The sequence below is a fragment of the Gadus chalcogrammus genome, chromosome 8 (genome assembly GCF_026213295.1).
Source record: "Gadus chalcogrammus isolate NIFS_2021 chromosome 8, NIFS_Gcha_1.0, whole genome shotgun sequence".
NCBI lineage: Eukaryota > Metazoa > Chordata > Actinopteri > Gadiformes > Gadidae > Gadus > Gadus chalcogrammus.
This window is the reverse complement of record NC_079419.1, coordinates 14,870,383-14,898,274: the sequence shown is the minus strand read 5'-3', so window position 1 is coordinate 14,898,274 and position 27,892 is coordinate 14,870,383. Positions and strand designations below refer to the sequence as shown.

The 27,892-nt window shown below is 47.5% G+C and overlaps 1 protein-coding gene across 3 annotated transcripts; it reads right to left on the bottom strand.

Moving 5' to 3' along the window:
- Positions 1–62: 62 nt before the first annotated feature.
- On the bottom strand, positions 63–27,892 carry LOC130387553 (PEX5-related protein-like). 3 transcript variants are annotated; one of them, XM_056596708.1, is made up of 14 exons: positions 27,548–27,892; positions 18,732–18,827; positions 16,748–16,862; positions 15,315–15,572; positions 14,227–14,350; positions 13,825–13,915; positions 12,732–12,824; positions 12,413–12,532; positions 5,300–5,443; positions 4,856–4,926; positions 4,017–4,226; positions 3,202–3,367; positions 2,381–2,538; positions 63–1,882 (listed from the first exon to the last, which is right to left on the bottom strand). In XM_056596708.1, the coding sequence occupies exons 1-14, from the start codon at positions 27,560–27,562 to the stop codon at positions 1,684–1,686; spliced, it is 1,860 nt and encodes a 619-aa protein (XP_056452683.1). In that variant the 5' UTR covers positions 27,563–27,892; the 3' UTR covers positions 63–1,683. The 3 variants fall into 3 exon arrangements, with proteins under 3 accessions (XP_056452683.1, XP_056452685.1, XP_056452684.1); XM_056596710.1 differs by lacking the exon at positions 18,732–18,827; XM_056596709.1 differs by lacking the exon at positions 27,548–27,892 and having other exon boundaries at positions 18,685–18,812.

The window sequence follows — 27,892 nt, the reverse complement described above, 5'->3', positions numbered from 1 at the left end:
AAAATGTTGGCTTCAAGGTAAAATAAAAAAATCACACAACGCATTCCATTGTCATGGTTAAATATAACATGTGCACGTTTATTTGTGTGTGTGTGTGTGTGTGTGTGTGTGTGTGTGTGTGTGTGTGTGTGTGTGTGTGTGTGTGTGTGTGTGTGTGTGTGTGTGTGTGTGTGTGTGTGTGTGTGTGTGTGTGTGTGTGTGTGTGTGTGTGTGTGTGTGCATGCTCTGTACCTATACATGTCTATGCACACTCTAAACATAAGTCTCTACAGGGGATGATCTCCTAATCAATAAATACATCAGTAGCTGTCCCACTAGGGACCAATGCTGAACCAGTCCGACTTCAGACTGGTTTTACCCCTCTTTTCTTACTTACCGCTTTCCTCAAAGGGATGAAACCAACAAAAAAACAAAGGAAATTGTATCTTCCCTGCCATTTGTTCCGACATGGAACAGCAGAATCATGGGTTTGAACAAAATGGACGCTCCTGTCTACAGAAGGGAAAGCAAGCTAAACCGAACAAAATGGAGGCTCCTGTCTACAGAAGGGAAAGCAAGCTAAACCAAACAAAATTGAGGCTCCTGCCTACAGAAGGGAAAGCATGCTAAACCAAACAAAATGGAGGCTCCTGTTTACAGAAGGGAAAATAAGCGAAACTGAACCAAAATAGAGGCTCCTGTCTACAGAAGAGAAAGCAAGCTAAACCGAACACAATGGGCGCTCCATTCGATAGAAGGTAAACCAGGCTGAGCTTAACACACATGATGGGATGGATAAACAAGACCAAAACCGAGACTTATTTTAAATCTCCGTTGGTCGAAGGTGAAAGTCCTTATTTGGTTACATTGGGTCCAGGTGATTTAGCTCGTTAGCCTAAATTGTTGTAAATGAGCAAATCCAGCATGGTCGAATCAAAATCTCAGGAGGAATCAGATTAATTGATTAACTTATTCTGCATCTGGAAGTTCTTCCCCCTGTATGTACAATAGACCACCAACATAGGATCATGCGCGTGCACGTAGAGTATAATAAGGCTTCAGTTCTCCCTGGAAGGTCCTAGAACGTACAAGATGGCTTCGGTTTCCTCTCGCTGCTTCTCTTCCCTCTCGCTGCCATTTTCTTTTGTTTCTTCATGATGAAAGTCCAGAGGAACCAATCAGGAGCCTCTGTTCACTTTCAACAAACCCCATTCACCAAACATAGCCCAACAGACATCTTCTTCTAGCTTAAAAGGTATATGATGTTTGTTAACATATTTGATTGTATTCATATGAATTAAGGTCTTGTAGCCTGTTATAAGCTCTTTATAGCATTCATAAAAAATACTTCGGCTTCTGGGCAATTAACCAACACCACTGTTGGAAACAATGTTTTTAAAGATGCAGATAAACGTTTTGTGCTATTAGACTGAATCTAAGCTCAGAAGGTTGTGCTGATGTTTGCCCCCTACACCCCTAAAGAATCCGGAAGAGGACATCCATCCCATAATATGAGTGTAACAGCTCGGTCAGCAGCAGGTCCTCAGTGTTTGTTGTGTCATCACTATTTTTTTTAAACCTAAATCCATCCAAGACCTGGCGGCCTCCCTGCCCAGCATCACCAACCTGGCAACCCTGCTACTCCCTAACCTCCACCGCGTGTCGCTGTTGTCCTTGTTGTCGGGCCGGGCGCTGGGGGTGGGGTCAGATGTCCTCCATGTCGAAGGCCCTCATCAGGAGGTCCAGGTCGCCCACGCTGGCGGCGTGGACCAGCTCGGGGCGCTCCATCATGGACAGGGCGATGCGGAGCGCCGCCCAGATGTTGGCGGACATGACGGGCTGGCTGGGCCGCTGGCTCTGCCTCTGCTGCTTCAGGGCTGTCAGGAAGTTACTGGCCGCCTCCCTGCAGGGGTCGGCCAAGGCCATAGAGCTTAAAGACTGCAGGGTGAGCCAATCACAGACAGCCCTGCAGTACTAGACTCTAAAAGAGACCGTGGCTTTAGTCTCACTGTAGTTTGCAGCTGAAATGATATTACACTAGAGTAACGTTGAGTTGTATTTATTGTTATATTTCATATAACGTACCCGTTATGATATTGCATCTCATATACATGCTGTTCTTTCGACTCCCTGTGTAAAGCACTTTGTCGTTAATGATTACGGTACCATTGGGTACTGTGTTGTGTGTATGTGGGGGCTGTGATCCAGAACGGTACCAGTGTGGTACTGTGTTGTGTGTATGTGGGGGCTGTGATCCAGAACGGTACCAGTGTGGTACTGTGTTGTGTGTATGTGGGGGCTGTGATCCAGAACGGTACCAGTGAGGTACTGTGTTGTGTGCATGTGGGGGCTGTGATCCAGAACGGTACCAGTGTGCTACTGTGTGCAGGGCTGTGGATACCTGTGGAAGCCCAGGTTGATGCAGCTGATCCCCAGGTTGTAGCGGGACCGTATGAAGCCCGGCTGGATCTCCAGGGCCCGGGAGTACGCCTCCACGGCCTCCTCACTGCGGTCCCCGTTGGCAAGCGTGGCGCCCAGACGGTTCCACAGCAGGTAGTCCTACCAGAACCACAGCGTCACACGGGAGGCCGGGCCATGCCGCCGTGCAGAGACCGGCTCTCACGAACAGGGTGGTCAGGGGCATGGAGTGGGGAGGGTGTTTGACCCCAATGTCTGAGGTCTACCTGGAGGCATCCTTGAGTAAGACACCCCCTAAACCCTACCTGCTCCTTAATGAAATCACGTAATAGAGGGTTCTTAATCTTCTGGAGGGTAGGTTGGTTTAGGTTAGTGTGTATGGCCTCATAATCTAGTGGAGGGTGGTTAGTTTAGGTTAGTGTGTATGGCCTCATAATCTAGTGGAGGGTGGTAAGTTTAGGTTAGTGTGTATGGCCTCTTATTCTAGTGGAGGGTGGTTAGTTTAGGTTAGTGTGTATGGCCTCTTATTCTAGTGGAGGGTAGGTTAGTTTAGGTTAGTGTGTATGGCCTCTTATTCTAGTGGAGGGTAGGTTAGTTTAGTTTAGTGTGTAAGGCCTCTTATTCTAGTGGAGGATGGTTTGTTTAGGTTAGTTTGAAGCACCTCTTGCTCTAGTGGAGGGTAGGTAAGCTTAGGATAGCGTTGGTTATAGTATGTGCGTGTTGGTGATGTTAGTGTAGGTCAGGTGGGTGTAGGTTATGTTAGTGTAAGTTATGTTAATGCATGTTATGTAAGGGTGGTCCCACCTGGGGTCTGACGGACAGGGCAGCAGTGAAGGCCTCCACTGCCTTGTGGAACTCAGAGCTGAGGTTGAAGAGGACCCCCAGGCCCGTCTGGAGGTCCGGGTCCAGCCCGTCCTGGTTCAGTAGGACCGCCTCCTGGAACAGAGCCTTCACCTCTGCCAGCTGCTGGCTACACACACACACACACACACACGGAAACACACACACACACACACACACACTGTATATACATACACAGGAAACGTATGCACGCATGGAAACACATAATACTAAATATATAGCATGCATATAAACAATATGAAATAAATGCATAGTAGAAATATATATCGCATATATACTCACAAATACTACGTATACAGTATGCACATGCACATGCAGTATACATGTAGAGATACATACACATGTATGCATACATGTATGCACACTTACATACTGTAAATACCTATATAGATATACAGGTATTTACAGAATGTATAAACACACAAACATAGATAGAGAGATAGATCTCTATCTATCTTATACAACTAAGGTGCTTGCAAACTGCCCAACCTAAAGCCCACATTGACCCAGTGTGCCAGAACTGTAGGTGGTGGTTGCTATTGTCGGATTAAGCTTTTCGTCGGCGGACATGTGAAACTGGTGTTGGCCAACTCCGGCCATTGTTCATTAGTTGGCTGTTGGTGTTTGCTGGGGCGTTGTGCGTTCACCTCTACATTGAGTTTGTACAGTTCTTAATCAGGGTTAGGGTCTCAACAGGCCAACATGTGTCGTTCCTACACGCGTACACACGCCATACACACACGTCTACCACGCTGTACCTGGCCGCGGCAGGGCTGGGGGCGTGGCTCGGCGAGGGGGCGGGGCCAGGCGGGGGGCCGGTGCTGTCCAATAGGAGGTGCTTGTAGCGGGGGTTGTGGCATATCCAGCGGTGCAGGGCGTGGCAGGCGTCGCGCTGCAGGCCCGTGTTGGTGAAGCCCACCGCCAGAGCCATCAGGGCCGACAGGTTGTTGGGGTGCAGGTCCAGACACCTGGGGACACAGCGCAGAGCTCCGTTTCCTGTTTCCTGTTTCCTGTTTCATATCACCAGGGTTCTCCCCGCTGGGAGTGCATTTGTTTTTTTCAATGAGACGTTTAAAAAAAAACAACGTTCAAACAATTAACTATTTAGGAAATTAACACGAAAAAAATACATATTTATCGCTGAAAAATTGGGATGTCTACTAAATGTCCTCGCTAGCCCTACCCCAAATGTTCCGTGGTGGTGCAGCACCTTTACACCTTTGTTGAGAACCCTGAATCAGACGTCATTAATGAGTTTTCAGTGATTCATCTTTAGGTGCGTGTCATCAATGAGCAGGTTTAGCCATTTAGGGTATCTTGCTCAGGGATGCCTGGCATTGGGGTTCAACATTTCAGCACGGTCACCAGACTATCTTACCCCAAGGGGTCGACCTTTCCTGAACTATCCATTTCCTGCTCCTATTAATCAGGGGGTTGATATCAGGGTTTTATTGATAGGTAAATATATCATATCATTTGATAGAAATATACATCTTGTATACGCACCCTGAGGCATAATGCTGCCACCATTTATTTTCTTTGGATGCTTGCATTCAAGTCTCTTCTTTTTGGGCTTTTATTTTGAAGTGGTGCTCACCTCTGGAGGGAGACGATGGCCGCCTGCTCGTTCTCGTTCTCTGCCTGCGTCGTGCCCAGGACCTGCCAGGCCTGGGAAGGACAGTCAAAATAAAAGCTCCATTTTGGGTTTAAATTGCTAACCAAAACTACAATATCATGTTTAATCTCCAAGGGAGAATGCCAATCTCACACGAAGAGCGTTACACATAAGAGAAGTGTAGATAAGAGTAATCAAACCCTATCCGTAGGGTTAGGGTTTAGGAAGTATCACACAAATATCATAATATTACCATAAAATACATAACTGTCCGCAAATGACCAGAATATGCTAAACATATATTCTCAGTCTTATAGAAATACAAGTCAATCTACAGTCAGAACAGAAATCTGATTCTGATTGGTTGCGCAGTGAGCTATCGCGATTGGCTGCCGGGGGGGGGGGGCTGTGGTCTTGGTAACGGACCTCGGCGTCCTGGGGGTCCTGTAGGATGGCGGCCTCCAGCAGTAGGACGGCAGTGTTGAGGTCCCCCTCCCGGGCCCGCTCCTGGCCCTCGGTGAAGGCGTTGGGCCAGTCCCGGTACGGGTTGTCCGTGTGGAAGTAGTAGCCCTGAAACGGAACCTGCACCGTCAGCCCCTGCAGCTCCACCTCTACACCACCACCCCTACACCACCTCTACACCACCTCTACACCACCACCTCTACACCACCTCTATACCACCACCACTACACCACCTCTACACCACCCCTACACCACCACCCCTACACCACCTCTACACCACCTCTACACCACCACCTCTACACCACCTCTATACCACCACCTCTACACCACCTCTACACCACCCCTACACCACCTCTACACCACCACCTCTACACCACCTCTACACCACCACCTCTACACCACCACCTCTACACCACCTCTACACCACCACCTCTACACCACCACCTCTACACCACCACCTCTACACCACCACCTCTACTCCACCACCTCTACACCACCACCTCTACACCACCACCTCTACACCACCTCTACACCACCACCTCTACACCACCACCTCTACACCACCTCTACACCACCCCTACACCACCTCTACACCACCACCTCTACACCACCACCTCTACACCACCTCTACACCACCCCTACACCACCTCTATACCACCACCTCTACACCACCTCTACACCACCTCTACACCACCACCTCTACACCACCTCTACACCACCTCTACACCACCACCTCTACTCCACCACCTCTACACCACCTCTACACCACCCCTACACCACCTCTACACCACCACCTCTACACCACCTCTACACCACCACCTCTACACCACCACCTCTACACCACCACCTCTACTCCACCACCTCTACTCCACCTCTACTCCACCACCTCTACTCCACCACCTCTACACCACCACCTCTACACCACCTCTACACCACCACCTCTACACCACCACTTCTACACCACCTCTACACCACCCCTACACCACCTCTACACCACCACCTCTACACCACCACCTCTACACCACCACCTCTTCACCACCACCTCTACACCACCTCTGCACCACCACCTCTACACCACCTCTGCACCACCACCTCTACAGCACAACCTCTCCTCAGGGGTCGTTGACTCAAGGTCAGCTTTGCCTTCTGCGTCACACACAGCGCAGAACCATCGATGCAGGCCCCGGTGTGGGGACCCGGGGGGCCCCACCGGTCACGCCCAGGTATGAACCTAGTATCGACCCTAACTCACACCGAGCTCCCCAGCCATCCGCTTAAATGAATGATCTCTCCAATGTGTTACTAAATCTAGGGCTGCATTCCAGATTTTAAGGCAAATTTGGCCACCCTTTGGGTTTGGACAGAGTCCAGGGTAATGGCGCGTGTTGAGATGGTGTTCCTCAAACAGCAGGGGTTACCTGTAGCCTAAAGGGATGTTTCTTCTTTCACTGGGTTTCTGTGGAGAAGGTTGTCCCTGGACCATTTAGAGGTTTGGAAAGGGGGGGAGGTGGCTACATGGTGTCTAATGCAGACCTGTGAAGCCCTCTGAGACTGACTGTGATGAAGGTTAGACTTCATCTTGGTTTGGATTCATTGGTGAACTGAATAATGCTAATGCTAGTTTGAAGGTCAGCAGGGTTAGTGAAGGCTAGCTAAGGTTTATGGAGATGAGCTTAGTTTGGTGGAGACTAGTTTAAGAATGTGGAGACTAGTTTGGATTTGTGAAGATTAGATTATGTGATGAAGGTTAGACTTCATCTTGGTTTGGATTCATGGGTGAACTAAATGATGCTAATGCTAGTTAGAAGGTGAGTGGAGTTAGTGAAGACTAGGTAAGGTTTTTGAAGACCAGTTTAGGTTTTTGAAGACTGGTATAGTTTGTGAAGACTACTTTACGCCCTTGGACAGTCCAACTGAATGAAGGGCTATATTGACATTGGTTTGGATCAATGTGGAGATGACACAATGATTTATGAAGCCATGAGAGTTGAACAGAGGATTGGGAACTTGTTCTTGGGTCTTGCCTCGGACAGCTGTCTGACTATTATGGGCTGTACGGATTCTTGTGAAGCACACACGTTTTCAGAGGTAGGAATCGTGTGTTTAACGCCCCCAAAGAATTTACAAAATTTCATCGCCATTTGCGATGGCCAGGTGGGCTGTTGATTACCCCACTGCAACACTAGCACCACATCTCAGCCCAACGGGGTCCTGTCTCCATGGCCCATCAGGGCCCCTTCAGCGTGTCGCCGCGGGTCGCGGGGTCCCGGCCCCGGTTGGAGGTTAATTAGCCCTCCGTATTCTGATGTCTGCTTCCTCGTTAATGAAATATTCATCCACCTCTGGAGTGGGGCTTCTGCGCGTGCGTCCCGCGGCGCTGAGCTGCCATCCAGCGGGTCGCGGCTCCCTCCGACATTCAGCCGCTCTATAAATAGGGAGCCCGTATCCATAACTGCCGCCCGCTCGCGCTCTCAGAACCCGCTGTTCTCTCCGGTTCTGCAGCCGCGCGATAAAGAGCAGGACAAAAGAAGCGGCGGTGAAGCCGCGGCAGACGCAGGGCGGCTGGGGTCTTGGAGTGGGTACCACGCCCGCGGGGCCGCTGGGTCTCCAAACGCTGGGATAGAAAACGCCTACCTATTTCAATACCGAGGGGATTGAACCCCTACACCTGGCTCTACCTATTCCTATACAGAGGGAATTAAACCCCTAAATCTTGCTCTGCCTATTTCAATACCGAGGGGATTGAACCCCTACACCTGGCTCTGCCTAGTTCAATACCGAGGGGATTGAACCCCTACACCTGGCTCTGCCTAGTTCAATACCGAGGGGATTGAACCCCTACACCTGGCTCTGCCTAGTTCAATACCGAGGGGATTGAACCCCTACACCTGGCTCTACCTTACAATACAGAGGGGATTGAACCCGTAAACCTGGCTCTACCTTACAATACAGAGGGGATTGAACCCCTACACCTGGCTCTACCTTACAATACAGAGGGGATTGAACCCCTACACCTGGCTCTACCTTACAATACAGAGGGGATTGAACCCGTACACCTGGCTCTACCTTACAATACCGAGGGGATTGAACCCCTACACCTGGCTCTACCTTACAATACAGAGGGGATTGAACCCCTACACCTGGCTCTACCTTACAATACAGAGGGGATTGAACCCCTACACCTGGCTCTACCTTACAATACAGAGGGGATTGAACCCCTACACCTGGCTCTACCTTACAATACCGAGGGGATTGAACCCGTACACCTGGCTCTACCTTACAATACAGAGGGGATTGAACCCCTACACCTGGCTCTACCTTACAATACAGAGGGGATTGAACCCCTACACCTGGCTCTACCTTAGAATACAGAGGGGATGGATCCTTAACAGCAGTGCTGCTGCCCTGCTGTACCTACTCCAGTACAGAGGCAATATAACTCCTAATCCTTAACCTAGCATGATTAATGCCTTGCCCCTTTCCATTAAACTGCTGAGGGTGTAAAACCACTGGCAGCTCTGACAATGTACCCTCTGCCAAATTATCCAAGCTGAAAGGGGTGTGTGTGTGCGCACACATTTTTGTGTCTGCTTGTCTGTGTGTGTATATATTTATACCTGTGTATGCATGCCCGTGTGTGTGTTTGTGTGTGTCTGTATGTGTGCGTGCATATATGCATGCCTGTGTGTGTTTGTGTGTATTTGTATGCGAGTACATGCATGCATGTGTGCGCATGCGTATTCGCATGCATGTGTGTAAGGGGTTATGCGTGATATTAGCATGTGTGTCAATGCATGCAGGCATGAACGACTGCGTATTGCATATGTGTGTATAAGGGGTTGTCCTTGCGTACTGCATGTGTGTGTATGCGGGGGGGGGTGCGTTCGTACTGCATATGTGTGTATAAGGGGTTGTCCTTGCGTACTGCATGTGTGTGTATGCGGGGGGGGTGCGTTCGTACTGCATATGTGTGTATAAGGGGTTGTCCTTGCGTACTGCATGTGTGTGTATGCGGGGGGGGTGCGTTCGTACTGCATGTGTGTGTAGGCGGGGCTCTGCATGCGTGCATGCTCCCTAATAAGCCGACACACAGCAGAGCTCCCCTCTAACGGCGGGGAGAAGAATGGAGCTGAATCTCCTAGTCGGCAGAATGCCTGTGAGGAGGGCCATACATCAACCCTGGCCAGGTGGGGGGGTGTGGGGGGGGGGGGGGCAGGCCCGGCTGCTGTGTAGGCTCCCCTGACAGCCTCCATATGTTCAAAGATCAGCTGAAGGACAACGCGCCGCTGCTGGCAGCCATGGCTTCGTCCTCCGTGGGAGAGGTGACACGCCCGACATGCACGGCGCAGGTGTGTGTGTGTGTGTGTGTGTGTGTGTGTGTGTGTGTGTGTGTGTGTGTGTGTGTGTGTGTGTGTGTGTGTGTGTGTGTGTGTGTGTGTGTGTGTGTGTGTGTGTGTGTGTGTGTGTGTGTGTGTGTGTATGTGTGTGTGTGACGCACATACATACAGTGTGCACACTCTGAAGCAGCCACTCCCAATACAGAGGGTACTTTTGGTTTCCGGGGGTGCCTTAAGGTTTGAGCGTTTATCTTATCTTTACAGTAAGATTTACCGTAAGATTGAGTGTTTACTTAGTAGTAAAATATGATATGTTGGATTGTCTTATCAATCTACCAAGAAAAAGAGTATGCCTCATCTTCCAAGCAATCGGAAGATGAGGCAGTACTGCAGTACTGTAATACCGATGTTAAGTGGTAACGGGATACCGTTGGTTCAGACACATGTCTGGTCTGATGTGGAGGACTGCAGCCCGTCTGATGGAGCCCCGAGCGTAGAGACCCCGTCGGGAGGTGGGGAGCCACGCAGCACCATCTGTTCCCGCTATGAGGAATCCTCCGCGGGCTCTGCCAAGTCCCATCGCTGATATTTACACGCTCTGGGTCGTTTAAGCTCAACCTTTGCTCAGGATTATGGCTCTGAGCGCTCGATGGAGGCCGAGAACAGCACATGACTGTACAACGGCACTCATGAGGGCCACAGTAACAGGCCCCACCCTGCATTAAGAGACATGAGGGCCACAGTAACAGGCCCCACCCTGCATTAAGAGACATGAGGGCCACAGTAACAGGCCCCACCCTGCATTAAGAGACATGAGGGACACAGTAACAGGCCCCACCCTGCATTAAGAGACATGAGGGCCACAGTAACAGGCCCCAACCTGCATTAAGAGACATGAGGGCCACAGTCACCAGGCCCCACCCTGCATTAAGAGACATGAGGGCCACAGTCACCAGGCCCCACCCTGCATTAAGAGACATGAGGGCCACAGTCACCAGGCCACACCCTGCATTAAGAGACATGAGGGCCACAGTCACCAGGCCACACCCTGCATTAAGAGACATGAGGGCCACAGTCACCAGGCCCCACCCTGCATTAAGAGACATGAGGGCCACAGTCACCAGGCCACACCCTGCATTAAGAGACATGAGGGCCACAGTCACCAGGCCACACCCTGCATTAAGAGACATGAGGGCCACAGTAACAGGCCCCACCCTGCATTAAGAGACATGAGGGCCACAGTAACAGGCCCCACCCTGCATTAAGAGACATGAGGGCCACAGTCACCAGGCCACACCCTGCATTTAGGTAAAGGGTTTCTCTGAACAGTGTCATAAGATGCCCAGTACAACCACAGTCCTCTACCAGTGTGCACAGGGAGCTTCCCAGTACAACAAAAGTCCTCCATTGGTGGGCAAATGGAGCTTTCCAGTACAACCACAGTCCTCTACCGGTTGTCACTGGAAGCTGCCCAGTACAAGCGCAGCTATTTGGTGTTCCTATGAACAGGGTGTGTAGGGTATATAGACTGAACAACAGGGGGAGGCCAGGATTAATAAAGTCATATTGGGAATAGATCATCAGGGTGATCATCACCGGATGGATCATAATGTGTGATGGATGAGGAGGGACTGTGAACAGTGAACGTGGCACAGCATGAACCATTGATTAAAAATGGTTCCTCATATACTTTAATAAACCTGGTTATAAATCATCTGCCGAGAGCCTTCACTCTATTATTAACTTTGATCTTTTTATTTTATTTTCAGCGTTGCTAATATTTCCTGCTTGGCTTCCGTGGGGGGAAGACAATGGATGGTCGTCAGCTAACGATTATTCGCCGTTAATGACCGAACAGGTAATTAGTGGATGAACGCTCAAACCCGATAGTCCTGCAGGATCGACGACATGTTGCCACACAATACTTTTGCCTTCCCCGATCGGGGCATGATGAAGTTATTTTAAATGCATATTGAATTGTTCCGGGAACATCCTGTCACTAACTTTAGGTTTGTTAAGATTTGAGTTGTACTCAAAGCTGATTGGACACAATTTAAAAGGTTGGCGTCAACAGGGTCGAGGTTGAATCTGTTTCAACGTGAGCGAAAAGTATTTTCCACCTTGCTTTTGTGTTATTCCCCTTAGCCACCACCACTACACACTACACACTACACCTGCTCAACCGGGCCGGGTCGGAGAACATGGGCTGAGCGCCAGCATGTGTGGTTGGCTTAAAAAAGCGGAGCGGCGTCTCGCTGTGATGAGCTGATCGGAGGAGGGCGGCTGACCCACCGAGGGATGTTAGTGATGTCACCGTGGACGGGACTCGCGGGCCGCACGCCACGCTCCCCAGGGATTAAACGGGGATTAGCGATGGGTTGATCGTAAGGATTTTCAAAGTACATCGCGATTTTTATTTTCACGAGGAGAGGGGGGGGGGGGGGGCAGAGAATCTATGAAAGCCTTTGAGTTGACCCCAGACAGTCAAAATCCCACATTACACAGGGAATATAATTAGTTGTTGTTAGTCTCTAGCCCTTATTTGACCCCTCTAATCACTCTCCTCCCCCCCTCCTCCCCCTATCGCCCCATTCTCTCAGGGGGCTCCCTACCTTCTCTCCCTCTCTCCCCTCCCTCTAGGGGTGCTCCTTACCTTCTCCCCCTGTCTCCCCCTCCATCCCAGGGGGGCCGCCTACCTTCTCCCCCTGTCTCCCCCCTCCCTCCCAGGGGGGCTCCCTACCTTTTCCACAGGTGAGATGCTGGGTGCCAGAGGACTCTCGTTCTCTGATTCGTCAAGCCAGTTCCTGCGCGCAAGCTCCTCCCACTCCGCCTGCATTTTATCCCAGAACTCTGTGTCGGACTACACACACACACACACAAACACACACACACACACACACACACACACACACACACACACACACACACACACACACACACACACACACACACACACACACACACACACACACACACACACACACACACATTCAACTGATCTGTATATATATATATATGTGTGTGTATACATGTGTGTATGTTTGTGTATGTGTGTGTACCTCCACAGCAGCCTTCGCCTTAACAAACTCGTCTTCCAAAGATAGTTTCCTCGCTAAGAGAGAGCGAGCTCTTCTTCGCTGACGGGCACAGTCCTAGACACAAACACACACACACACACACACACACACACACACACACACACACACACACACACACACACACACACACACACACACACACACACACACACACACACACACACACACACGTACACACACAAACATATTAAAAAAAATGAAGGCTGAAGCAAATAGTGTGCTGTTTGGGACCCTTCCAATAGAAATGACAAACCTTGCAGACCATAATAAAATTCCCACTTAATATTTCTACTCATCATCACCGAATAAAGACCTGGCATTAAAAAATCCATGACCCTCAGATGGTCTGCTTGCAACAGAATTCTAAAAGTGTGTGATGGAGTCCCGGCTGAATTAGATGAATGAAAATGACCAGTTGCTATTTAAAATAACGATTATATATATAATGAACTAAATGCAATTTCTATACGTGCCGGTTTTTCATAAACATAATTAATGCAGAGGGTTGATTGATTGAAGTGATTTTTATTTGTTGGTCACTTTAAGTGGAAAGGTTGCACAGAGAAATATGCAAGCTCGCTCAATTTCACTGTGATCGGTTAACAAGGCTTGATTTGGGCGTCGACAAATCCTTAAGGGACTAAAATGGGATAATTTCTTTTCATAGGGCCGTGAACAGATGAAGGATGTCTTTCCACCTGAGATCAGATCTACTGTACGTATGGGGTTAGCCCTAACCATGTTTAATAATGTATAAATGATTACGTTCATTAGCATTTACTTCAAGTAAATGACCAGCATTTACTTATGGTGACTAAACTGTAGCAGTTAGTTAATGCATATTGACTTGATTTAATATCATTTAATTGACTGATGTTCATTAATGTTAAATGAATGTACCCTTGTTGTAAAGTGTTCCCCAGTCATTTAAGAGCTTTTATCCATTGGGATTGACGGTGAAGATCCAGCCCCTGGGGCTCCTTCCAGCTCAGGCTCCAACACCCTGGCCTTGAGACTCTTCGGCGCGCTCACTGCCTACGGGCTGTGGACTGACCTGGGGGGATGCGGAGAGCAGGTCGCCCTCGTCCAGACTCCGCACGTCAAAGGTGTTCCTGGTGGAAGGATCCGTCTTGAACTCTGCAGACCTGGGAACACGTCACAGACCGCTCAGATCAGATCAAATATCACACATACATGTCATATTATCACACTGCAGTCCTGGGAACACGGCACAGACCGCTCAGATCAGATCAAATATCACCCAAATGTGTCATATGATCGTACTAGATATTAGATTTAAAGTACCAGGTGAAATGGAGAAGTGTACATGTACCTGCAATGGAGAAGTGTACATGTTACCGGGTATGGCTTGGGCCCATTTGTTCTGCATCTATCTGTAATACGCAGATGTGTGGTATTTTAACAACTGTTGGTTGTGTCGACAGCGATCACGTACCAGAGGAGCTCGCTGGACGAGTGGTTCGAGGAGCACTTGTTTTCGCGTCGGCCCCGCCGGCTGACACTGGCCTCCAGGTCCATCGTGAGGTCCTCCCATCTCTCCAGCGGGGACGACAGACTGACTGAGAACACAAAGACACCAGGAAGAAGAAGAAGTTGTAATCCCATCTCTCCAGCCGAGACCACAGACTGACTGAGAACACAAAGACACCAAGAAGAAGGCCATTTAATCGCAGTTAGTCGTCATTGATGAGGATGTTCCACCATCACATCTTTAATCGGACCTTTCAGTACAGGTGAGAACATTCCAGAATGTTGCCAATCATTTCATACTATTCAGAAACATTTTAGAACATCGTGGAATTTGAGAACATTGTGGCCATTTTCAGAACATTTCAGAACATTCTGGACCTTTTGGAACATTGCAGAGCATGTATTTTCTGTTGCTGAGTGTGGGACAATCACAGGAGTCTGAACGGTCGCTCTTGGAAGTGCTCTTGACCAGGGCGTCAAAACAGGTGGGAGACATGGTCAGACTGGAGGGTCCTGCGTCTATCGGAAGCTGTGAGTGGTGTTATTATAACGGTTGAGCAGAGGAAGATAACAAGCTTTGAGAGTCTTGTCAGGATAGAGAGCGAGAATCCTCTTCATTATGCTGAAAGCTCTGATTAAATCGACCTGATTCCAAAGACTGCTCTAAACCCTCTCAGCCAAATGACCAAATAAACTGAACGGTGGTTTAGGTAAATATAATCACAGTGTTGCCTTATCCTCGGCCGTCCTCGGGGTCTGGCTTAGAGCATTACGTTGAGGGAACATTACGATTCACCACATTAACTGATCTGATGATAAGGCCATTATTAAATGAAGTGCGTCATTCAAATAACGACCAGCAAACAGGGAGAATAACAGGACTTCTAATTATTATTAATTGTAACTTTTAAATGCTTTACTAAATAAATGATTATAATAAATGATTATAATATAATCATATATATATATGATTATATTATAAATTATTGTTGCCGACATGTTATTCATTATAGTCTCTCTCTCTATCTCTCTCTCTCTCCCTCTCTCTCTCACCTGAGTCAAGGGAGATCCTCTCGGGCGTGCGGGGCGTGCGGGGCGTGTGCGGGCTGGGCGGCAGGCGCTCCACCTCCACCTGGATCAGATCGCTCTCTGGCGCCCTCTTCCTGCGGGGGCTGCTCCTGCTGCTGCTGCCCTTCCTCCTCCCTCCTCCCCCTCCTCCTCCTCCTCCTCCACTGCTGCTGCTGGACCCCCTCCTCACCAGCCCGTCCCCCGGGTCGCTCAGGTCCACCAGGTCCAGAGATGTGTTCAGCACTGGGGGGGGGGAGGGGAGGGAGGGGGACAGCAGGTGAGTGAGGGTGGAGATCACCGGGGTCACCATCAATACAATAGTATCACGAAACGTAGGACACAATACCATGCTATCACCGTAAGTAAGTCACAATGCGATATTATCACGATACTTACGTCAACATACGATATTGTATCAATGCAGTATTATCGAGATAGATAAGCAGCAATACGATTTTAGCATGATAGGTAAGTCGCGTTGCAATGTTATCTCGATACTCAGGTCACCATACAAAATGATGCAATTCATTGACATGCCTACGGCACATTTCTGATTTTCTTCTCTGGTGTCTCCATCTTTGTGTTGACCAACATCAATCGTGTCCTATGACCTCATCAGAAAAAACTCATCACCATCTCAGGACTGAAAAAGCTATGGATTTTATCATTCTAATACCAAAAAGTTGAACTTGTATTTGCATCAAATATCAATACTATGCGATGACAGGCATGACATGGAACATCATGTGGAACATCATTTACTGAGTTTAGATTTAACACATATCTAGGTTAAATAGATTTGACAGCCCCAGTCTTGTGGTTACTAACCAGCAGAGAACTGGTGTTAAAGGTCAGTTAACTGGGACGTTAACAGCAGGCGCAGACAGGGCTAGCATCCATCAGAGAGATTACTCACCCCTACCTGCTCCTTAAACCCCTGTATCTAAAGTTCACTCTATGCCGCACAGATAAATGATTCGATAGTTTATAGAATTAGTTCAAACTTAAACATAGAATGTAGGAAGGGGAAACAGTACTGCCTCATGGAATGAGACAACAAGAAGCGGAGGCAAACAACCTTTGTGGTGAAAGACATTCTAGGGGAGAGTAGGAGGAGGAGAATAGACGAAAGAGGAGACGAGAGAGGGAGGAGAAGAAGAGAGGAGAGGCGGAGAGGAGAGGAGAAGGTAGGGGAGAGGACGAATGTAAAAAAGGAGAGGAAATGGGAGAGGAGAGGAGAAGGGGGGGAGGTGGGGAGGTGGAAGGGGGAGGAGATAGGGTTGGCTGAGCAGAGCTGAGGGGAAGAGAGGATGAGAAGAGCGGAGGGGAGGGGAGGGAAGCAGAGGTAGGAGGGAGCAGTGGGGGGGGGTTGATGAAGGGTGTTCAAGAGGGAGGTGCTAATGAGGTTTGGGGGGTACCTGCTGTGTTCGAGGTGACTGGCCGATGAGTGGGGCCGTCCACGCGGCTGTCTGACAGGAAGTCATCGATGGAGGGACTGAGTAGGGGGCGTATCTCCTGCTGCTCGCCCACCCGCTGGCCAGAGGAAACACTCATTGAGAACAGGTATAGGTCATGACGCTGCCACTGGTACCGCCACGCTCTGCCATTAACCTACACAGAGCATAGAACCCCTAAACCACTCAGTTATTCATCTCTACACAGAGTTGACCTCTAACTAAACCATTGCTCTACTATGTTTACATAAACAGGGAAAATAACCCTTTGCATCTTTTATTCTAATCTTGAATGTAACCCATAACCCTAACAGGGCAGTGCCTTGATCTACGATTTACCAATTCTTTTTAACCCTTACCCTAACATTGGTAGTTTCAAAAATGTTGCTACCAATTACATTTTGTTTGAACTCCAGGATCAAAGAACATATTCAGTTTCAGCTAAGCTTTTAACTGAACTGAACTTGAAATGTATACAGTAAATAGATACCGTAAACGGATACAGTATAGATAGATAGATAGATAGATAGATAGATAGATAGATAGATAGATAGATAGATAGATAGATAGATAGATAGATAGATAGATAGATAGATAGATAGATAGATAGATAGATAGATAGATAGATAGATAGATAGATAGATAGATAGATAGATAGATAGATAGATAGATAGATAGATAGATAGATAGATAGATAGATAGATAGATAGATAGATAGATAGATAGATAGATAGATAGATAGATAGATAGATAGATAGATAGATAGATAGATAGATAGATAGATAGATAGATAGATAGATAGATAGATAGATAGATAGATGGAGAACTTATTGCCATGTCAACAACGTTGATTGGAATTTGTCGCAGTCCCACACAGGTTAAAATAATGCAATACACGCACTGTACAAGCAGTACATAAAAGACAATGACACATACAGTCATTCAAACCAGTAAAAGATAACCAGTATACAGATACTCTTTACAGATACAGTTTTCAGATACAGTACACTGATACCATATTCTGATACAGAATACAGATACAGTATTCAGATACAGCTTTTGTCAGAAGAGGATTCAACGTTGTAAGATTTACGACTCATTGAAGCTATTTAGCACTGCATCCTTTCCTTGTTCACAAATTTCGTCTCATGGACTATTTATAATGGCGTGAACGGGCAATTTGGATACAAATTGGCCACAAGATGGGGAGATCTCCATCCATTTGATCAGTTCCTCTCGCTGAGGTTGGAGCTTTGGGTTTGGGGCTGCGGGGATGTGGATCAGGGTCTTGATGTCTTGGTAGAAAGAAGATCATTTAAAGTGGAGGAAAGCTGCGACATCAGAGGACAGATCTTAAAGTCTCTGCAGCCACAACACACAAGGGGAAACTCAATTTGTTGCTGGAGTGCTTCCAACTAAATACGGACAGGGTTGCAGACAAGAGAGAACAGGGAGAGGAGATGGAGCAGAGTAAGATTGAGATCTTTAACTCAAAAGTGTGCCTCATTTTCTAGTGTGCGTTCTCGTAAAGAACTACAGAATTTGTGTAAAGTCTATTTTCCTATTAGTTTTAGCTCAGTTTAGTTAGGGTTAGGGTTAATGAAAAGCAGCCTGAAGCTATACAACAACCTTACACCAGATGTATTATTTGGCATTGCTGATTGTTCCAAGCGGTTTTTTAATCAAAACAAAATTATTTAATAACTTTCAATTTCTAATAAGCTAATATGTAAATTGTTAGAAGAGTAAAATTCTGCAACAAAAATATGGTTTACCCACATTTGTGTGGGTGTGGCCTGACTGAGTCGCATCAGCAATGACTTTTCTTAACCACCATTGAAAGAGCTGACATGCAATAGATTGCTGTAAATGGAAATGCAATAGATTGCTGTTTAACAGACCAGGGAGGGGTTGCACCACTTTTCCATCAGATGGTCGTTATGCCAACCTTGGTTGTCACGGTGAGGAGGGGGTTTCCTTCTGAGGCTGTCTTTTTACCAGGAAGCTCCTTCAGCACCATGGCAACGACCCTTCCCCCTGTTCCCTACAACGGTAGGAGATGAGATGATTCCAGTCAGTGGCAGCAACTCACGGGTTCATCATGTCAATTTCATCAGAGAGGTTCAAGACACTGTGAATGGATAGACTTGGCTAGCTGAAATATATTACCTCCTACTCAATGTATTGATGCAATTAATGCTGGATCTAGCATGACAAAAATAAAAGTAGAAAAAACAAATTCCTACCTCCCCCTGAGGTAGGAATTTGAAAATATCAGCGAACCAGAAAATGTCAATAATTACGGGGAAAGACTACGGTATCATGTTTGAAGCATGCATCTATTTCGGTCTGTGTGCCTGTGCCCCACCTATCCGCCACGCTAAGCAGAAAAAAAACGAACAAACCCCAGGGGTCATCATTAGTCTTTTCATAATGAAGATGGAGGAACCCCACACAGGCACTGAATAAATCTCAGGCACTAAGATCTGCCCAATGAGACGGGTTATTAAGATTAGAGGTGTGGCTATATACTGCTGATGTGAACCAGAACTCTCTCATCGCTCCAGCTCTGCTTGAGTCTAGCAGCTGATTGGTGGCCATGCCGTTTGACGAAGACCGATAGCTACTACAGAGAAACTCAGGGAACTGAGATGTAACTGAAATGTAACTGAAGTAGAGACTAGTGTATTGCACTGGTTATGTCTGATTGAGTTTGTATGTTGACATAACAGCACTAATTACAGCCAATCAACAGTCAACAGGTCAGAGGATATCAACAACGGGCAAATGAGAAGTCTTTGAGAAGTTTCTGCTGCAGGACAGAAACTCTCTCACTCTCTTTGAAACCACATAGAGAGAGTGGGGGGGGGGGGGGAGAGAGAGGTCTCTTTCCCCTTCACGATGAGGCTGTGAGGTGACTCAGTGAGAGCTGAAGATGCCTCTCGTCGGAGGGAAACAAGGCAGGAATGATCAGAAGAAGTGAATTCCACTTGAAGGCCCTCAGCAGGGGGTCTCAGTCTGCTGCTGGGGGTTTGAAGTTCAGCCCAATGAGCAGATAATCAGCCTGGGGTTTATTAATAGATACGCAATCAATACCGGACATGTTGCGATGAGCAAGAGGTGAAACCAATGAGTTCCTCTCTATCTGACTCCCTGTCTGTCTAGCCGCCTGCTTGTTTAGCCCCCTGTCTGTCTGTCTGTATACTGGTGACTGCATAACCATCTTGTTGTTTAGCTCCCTGGATACCTGTATGTCGGCCTGTCTGTCTGACTATCTGTCCGTATACTAATCTACCTACCTCTACCTCTACGTCTACCTTTTCATATGTCTGTGTCTGATGGTGTATCTTCAAACTGTCTGGCTGTATGTGTGTAGAAATATACTCTGCTGTACACCAATGTGTCTGTCAGTTGGCCTGTCTCTCCGCCTGTCCTACCTTCAGACGATGCCTGCGCTGTGATCCTGTGATGATAGGGATCCAGTTTCCCTGGACATGGAACCTGCAGGCGCATGGCTGCCTGACCGGCTGGGATCCCGGTAATCAGATCTTCATTTTTCCCGGAAGCATTCATATCTATGTTCCTAGCTGTCCAGTCGTGATCCCTGTTCCTGCCGCTCAATGTCAAGGGGGGCCATGCTGTTATGCAGCTATTCATCCCTGACTTTGAACAACGTCCCCAAAATAAAAATGGCACAACTTTCTTCCAATTATTCTAGTAGTACTAAATAAGTATTACCTATGATGTCACCTGACTGTGGACTAAAACTGTTTGGAAAATTAGCTAGGTCAGGTCTAACAAATAAATCATATCTTAAACATACATATCATCATTGTGCATTACTGTTAATCAGCATGTTTCTGACATAATGTTATATTCCGGCTATGTTAGCTAAGCTCATGCTTGCGTGGTATAGCTGTCAGCTAGCTGTCAGAGCAGATTAAACTGAACTGAGCTGATATGCTGCCACACTCAAATCGCCCTTTCCTCCAACCTTTTAACAATTCACAGCCTCACTCAATCGTGACCTCTCTCCCTTTCCAGCTCTCGCTTTCCACCTCTTTCTCTCTCTCTCCCTCATTCGCTCCTTCTCTCCTTCATTTCTTTAGACAGAGCGATGAGCAGAGCGATATTTAGAGATGTTCTAGCAGTTTTGAATTCTCTTTTCTTCGTCTTCCTCTGTCTTATGTCTTAGTCTTCTCTCCCTGTGGTGTAAAACATCTATCACATGCTCCATCTTTCGTCTCTCTCTCGCTCTCGCTCCCTCTCTCTCTCCTAATCCTGCCTGACTGGGGTAATGTCGCTCGTCCGGTGATGATGTCTTGCTCTGTTGTTGGAGGAGATGCTCGGGCCTAAAAATAACTTCTGTCTGTGCTGAGTAAACATTTCCCATCAGCCCCTGGGAGTCCCTGGAGCCCAGAGCCATGCAGCGCTGATCTGATCTGGCCCCAAACTCTGAGGAAGCTGCTCTGATGCTGTTCATCTTCTGAGTCCAAGATCCAGTTCAACCACAGTATTCTACTGATTGAAACTGGGAACTCTCCTGTACAACCACAGTATTCTACTGGTCGACACTGGGAACTGCCCAGTACGACCAAATGCTTCCACTATGGGACCATCTGAGCTAGCCAGTAAAACCAGTCTTCTAATGGTGGACACTGGGAGCTGATGGGGCCAATGGGATATGCCGAGTACTACTGGTGGACATTGTGTGTGTGCGTGTGTGTGTGCGTGTGTCTGTGTGTGTGTATGTGTGTGTGTGTGTGTGTGTGTGTGTGTGTGTGTGTGTGTGTGTGTGTGTGTGTGTGTGTGTGTGTGTGTGTGTGTGTGTGTGTGTGTGTGTGTGTGTGTGTGTGTGTGTGTGTGTGTGTGTGTGTTTCTGTGCGTAGGTCGATGGTATATTTATATCCAGCAGTGCTGTTTCTAATTAATCTTTCATGAGATAGTCCCTCCCGTGGCTGTTCCTGTTTAATTACCGTACAGTAACCTCCCGGGGTCAGTCGCTAAAGTAAGAGTCCTCGTGCCATGTGCCAGGTGAATCGACACACACTAAACAACAGGACCTATGGCAGTGTATTTGGATGGCTGGTGTCATTGCACATACTTGCGCGCGGTACCAAGATGTGGACTAGAACACTGAAAGCCAAGCAGGTTATTTTAAGGTTTGACTAGCAGCAGCAATGTGTCAGGCTCGTTATGAAATCCCTGCCTAGCTGTGGCAGTCCAAAGGTATTTCCACCCCTGGCCTCACTGTAACTTTATTATTCAGTCTTGTTTCATATGCAACACTTTGATCTGTGCCTACGTCCCCCTGGTTTATGAATAACGGAGTGCTCCTGACCGCCAGATCGAGCGTGATCTTCGAGACCAGTTTGATCCAGTTCTGTTGGAGGAGAAGGTCGAGCACACCATGATGATGAAGACGTTTCAAGTCTCTCCGTAGTTACTTCTCATCAGTGGAGCTGGAGAGGTTTTATTGTCTGAGAGTGTCTCTTTTTATATAATATTATCTATCCTTATTGGGAGTTCATAAAAATGTGTAATGCATCTTAATATTTGATCAAGCTAAATATGCGATGTTTCAGTCTTCTATAATCCAACATGGACGACTCTTCCCTGGGCCAGTCACAGGGAGCTGATTCCTCTCTTCTTCAATGCCTTGAATGGGGATTCATTTTGAAGGCTTAATATGTCTTTTAATTCACAGCTCCTGAGTACGGATAAGGAATTACAGCCAGTCGAGGGCTTACAGTGAAGATAGTACCAACAAAAGAGCAATAGAATTAGCGTGGGATGTTTTGGAGTTTGGTGGACCTTTCCTCGCTGGCAGTAAATCTGCTGCTTTCTTTTCACGCTCTCTGGTGCTGAATCTGCTGGGTCAGCCTGCGACCATACAGGAAGAAGAGCATCCATCCACCAATCAGGGAAGGTGATGGTAGAACTTCAGGACAAGGATGTTTCACCTTTAATTTGGTGGGTAAAGCAAAGCACCAAAGAACAAACAAAACAACAAAGCAGTGGTTCTATTCCCTGTGTAACTCCATGAAAAGGTAAAGCAAGGCACTAACACTGCTAGGGTTGGGGGTTATATTCCCTTGGTAAGAACATGGTAAAGCAAGGCACTAGCCCTGACCGGGTTAAGGGCTCAATCTTAGATGCAGTTCCGTGGTAAGGCATAGCACTAGCTCTGCACTGCCAGGATGTTTTCCAACGTGTACCTGCACGGCAAACAGCTGGAAGCTGACCCACGTTGGCAGAGTTCCCGATGAGCTCTGTGAACACACTAAGACCGCATTACGCCCAATTAGCAAGCTGAATCCATCTCTCCTCCGCAGACGGTACGGCAGGGACCTGCGCTCCCTAATACGCCTCTGGAGAACCCGCACGGCACCACATCCAGCGCGCCTCTCCCCTCGGTCTCCAGCCTCGTCTACCCTCTGCAAGGTCAGCCGTTTGGGCCTTCTGCCCGCCGTGCGCCTCATCAGGAACCCAGACGGACACCTTGGCAACGTTAAGCCCCTCTCTCCGCAGGTGGCCCTCTGATGGACTGCCTCCTTGTGCTTCGTAACGACCCCTGGCTGCTGAGAGACTCTTCAGCCTCCTCCCCCGGTGGGATGTGGGTCTGATCGGGGAGGGGGGAGGGACGATCCCTGCTCCTTCAGCTACGATCCCTGCTCCTTCAGACTGTATGAGCTTCTTGCTGGGTCAAGCGGGGGGGGGGGGTTAGCTGGAGATGGCTGAGTGACATGGTGATATCGTGACGTCCGGGCCGCTTCTTATTTAAATTTAGATTAGATTCTATCGCTTTCCTTTCGGGAGTAAGTGAACACACAGTGATTACGCCTTAATTTCCTCCAGAATAGATTTTAATCCGCACGTTTTTGAGGATTACTATGACAACCAGAGTCATCCTGGGGTTACTATGACAACGACTAGGGTTCTGGCGTTGCTTCTGACAACAAGCAAAAGTTAATTAAAAAAATCTAATTCTGTGAATTCTCAGTTGGTCATGCAAACCAAAAGGTGAACCAGAACATCTGGGTCTCCGGTGCAGAGAAGATGGAAAAGTGTGCAGGGTGTGTTTTTTATTTGGCCTGACCAAGCCCCATATAATCCCACTTTCAGCAGCTCAGCAGAAACTTCTGACTACCAGGTGTGTGACCCAGCTTCAACATGAATGATGTCATCGCTGTCTGGCCCCTCGCGCTATTTCCCTGCTGACTGGGCGGCCGTAACCATAGTTACCGGGCTCCCTCGGCCCGTCTTGATGTGCCCACAAACCAGTGGGGCGGTAACTTGAGGAAGCTCTGCCTCCCGCTGTGAGTGACCAGAGCCCAGATGCTTAAGGACTTGCTCATGGGTCCCGGGTAGATAGAGGACAACCTGTCTGCAGTCATGAATAGATTTAGTGTCTAGATTGAGTGTGTGGTATTACTATAGCAGTATTCATATTCTGTTCTCTGAGGTAAACCTAACACTTATCAGGCTATAACCTGGGCATGACAGCTAACCACCTCAGCTTATTTCACAAGTATAATAGAGCGGGGTATTCTCTTTCTCAATGATGATGCCAGATACGTCGGCTAATACTTCCAACAGCACTCCAGACCCAGTATCAGTACGACAACTCCTAGCGGTGCTAAACTGGTGCTGCCTATGGCCTATGTGCTAGCTGTTCTGCAACGCCACATGGCCCTTCCCAACAGGTGTGCGTCCTTCTTTAGCTGCTGCCTGCCTTTAAACTTGAGGTTAAAATAATAGCAGGTATTACTTACCTCGACACAAAATATCTTTGCAAACGTTGCAATTGTGGGAAGGGCAGTGAGTCCCCTGATACTTTTCTACGGATAGTGATTCCAGTGTTCCTGTTTAGGTGATTGTTTCTAGGTTCAGACTATTTCTATTGCGGCTGTTTGTGTGGCTGTTTCTACGACTGCTGTATCGTATGCTGTCGCTCGTCTGATTGTTTCTAGAGTCAGACTGTTTCTTATGTGGCTGTTTGTGTGGCTGTTTCTGCTACTGCTGATCCAAATGCTGTTGCTTGTGTGACTGTTTCTAGGACTTCTGTTTCCAATGCTGGTAGTTGTGACTATTTCTTATGTGCTGTATGGTGACTGTTTAAATGGTCAGACTATTTCGAATGCTAGTTTGTGTGACTGTTTCAACGCTCAGACTATTTATAATGCTGGTTTGTGTGCTGTTGTTTAATGAGGTTGCATTTTGTAATGATTCTGTTTTTGTGACTGTTTCTTGGCCTGTTGTTTAGTTAGGCTGCTGTCTCTAAGGATGCTGTTTGTGTGACAGTTTCTAGGGCTGTTGTTTAGTAAGACTGCTGTTTCTAATGGTGCTGTTTGTGTGACAGTTTATAGGGCTGTGTTTAGTAAGGCTGCTGTTTCTAAGGATGCTGTTTGTGTGACAGTTTCGAGGGCTGTTGTTTAGTAAGACTGCTGTCTCAATGGTGCAGTTTGTGTGACAGTTTCGGGCTGTGTTTAGTAAGGCTGCTGTTTCGAAGGATGCTGCTGTTTCTATGGCTGTTTCTGGTGGTACAGGGACTGGAGTCTGGATCTAGTTTAGCTCCTCCAGACCCAACACCTTCAACTCGTTAGGGAGATGTTGTTGTTTGTCCTGATGATGGAGGATGCTCCATAATGTATGCGGTACCACCATCGCCCGAGGAGTCCTCCTACTGCCTGGCTCTCCTACGGGGTCTCGCTCCATTGGCTCCCTGGGGGGCGGCTGCACTCCATGTGCTAAAGTGCACTTAGCATCCCAGACCAAACAGCGAGGGCTCGCTCTGAAAACAGACCTTGACTCAGCGAGGTAGGTAGTCCATCCCAGGCTGTCTCCTAATGCCATGTGCGTCATGTGTTACATTCTGATACTGCCAGCCATGTTAAATATGTTATACGATACGAACGATATGTGGAAAGATATGTGTCTTATATCTGACCATAACATCAGCAAATCACGGCCCAGTCTAGCTGAGGTGGTAGAGCAGGGCATTAACATTACCAGGGTCAAGTTCGATTCCCTGCCTTGTTCTACCTGGTAGAGCAAGGTATTAACAATTCAAGGTTAAGCGGTTTGTTTCCCTATCTTGCTTAACTGGTAGAGCAAGGCATTAAGGGGTTGAATTCCCGGTCGGGCCACTCAGTCTACAAAATGTGTGAGCAAACATGCTCACCTCATAAACTAATCAAAGCACAAACTATGTTCAATAAATGAAGAAACGTAAACGTGGAGCAGGTCTTCCAGAATCCGGAAAACACATGTCAGACACAAAACACACTTGCTCTATGAAACACAGGACAAGGAGAGCAGCCGAACTAGAAGTCTATAAAACAGGAGCAGCTACAACAGTTCTGTCAGCGGAGAGGCGACTCGCGCCTAAAGCCCTGTCCGTACAATGTGTTCTCCCAGAGGAAAACAAACACTTAGCTCTTTCTCTCTCTCTCTCTCACACCTTGCTGGTCTCTATGTCTTCCACTAAAGTTCTCTCCCTTTATCTCTCTCACTATCGTTCCTCTCTCTCGCACACGCCATCTCTCTCTCTCTCGTTTGTCTCTCACTCGCTCCCTCTCCCTCTCTCTCACTCCATCTCTATCTCTCTCTCTTGCTCCATCTATCTCTATCGCTTCCTCTTTCATCTCTGATCTCATCATCCCATGGACAAACAGAAATGTTTACAGAATAACCATTCACACCTAAAACCCATTGAAATACGCCTCGCTGTTGTTTGTTTGGCATGGTTCTGGCGAGGGCTGTGTATTGGCAAAGAACTCTGTGTTGAGGATTTGTGTCCCGATACGATTGAATACACTACAGAAATATTTAGCAAACAGCCATAGAAAGCCATAGAAACTGTCACACGAACTGCAATTCATGCACTAAGCTGTATTGATCAACAGGATATTTTATTTTAGGAAAGAAGATTCTGTTTTTAGTTTCCGTTTAAAAACAGAATCTGTGTGCTGCTTCAGTTAAGAATGGACTTTTCTTGAGCCTTTATCATCCATCAGAGGTTGAAGGATTTCATAGCTTTTTTGTGCAAAAGATTTTGCTGAGAGCAAAAAAAAAAGTTGTACAAATAAAAGTTATTTATTTGTGCAACTATTAATATCTACTATGGACTATATAGGGTAGGCTAAGGTTAAGGTTCTTGTAACAATACTTTTCATTTTATTTGGCTAAACAGAGAAATTATTCTGTGGAATTGTTACCAACATTGATTGTTGTAGGCTGTCGATGTCATAAAACCTCACCTGGGCAGGTGATACTGAAACGATATCAGGGTATTGCATAGATCAGACTTGTACCCAGTGTTTTTCTGTTACCCGTATGTACTTGAAAGTGACTCTGCAAACCTGGCCCCACTAAAAATACACGACTATATAATTGATTTGAATGTAAAATGTGTGAAGGATTCACCCAGTAGTTGGTTGGACTCCATGGGACTTCATTCACACACTTCGTTTCCAACCGTTTTACACACGACAGCGCATAGGGTCGAAGTGACTGAAGCTTTAAATAAACCATAACATCCGCTCTCTTTGGTGGATTATTATTATCCATTCTGTGAAATTCTCCCACAACACCCGCATGAGTAACGAGGGACGACGTTCTGCCTACTGCTCATTCCCCGCTGCAAATTTTAAACGGCTAATCCGTCGTTTTTGGACTACATTGTTCTCTGTAGGAATCGCTCGTGCCATAGACCAATACGATATAATATGGGCTTGATGTGGTTCTAGTTCAATAGCTTACCTGTACCTGGTACATAACTCCGTCAAACGGCCAGACCAGAGGCGGAAAGCGAACCTCCTGGTGTTCAGTTCACGGGAGAAGTCTCGAGGAGCTGTCCCTCGAAGCGAGTGCTGGGGATGAGAGAGCCCGCGCGCTGCTCCCCTTTGTAACTGATATTGAGTCCCGCGTTCAAGCACTCGTTGCCTTCTCGACGCTTTCACTCATCTCTAATGTGTTCTTTATCCGACACTAAACCGCCAACGTTTATAAGCGGTGTGGGCGTTCATCGTGTCGTGTCCCGAAAAGAGTTCATCTCTCTCTCTCTCTCTCTCTGCACGCCCGGGATAGAGAGTAGGCTTCGGAGGC

Coding starts and splice junctions, on each gene's coding strand:
- LOC130387553 (XM_056596708.1), bottom strand. Junction 4,927..5,299: donor AGGACCCCCAGGACGCCGAG/GTCCGTTACCAA, acceptor TGTCCTTCCCAG/GCCTGGCAGGTCCTGGGCAC. Junction 2,539..3,201: donor CCCTGTCCGTCAGACCCCAG/GTGGGACCACCC, acceptor TGGTTCTGGTAG/GACTACCTGCTGTGGAACCG.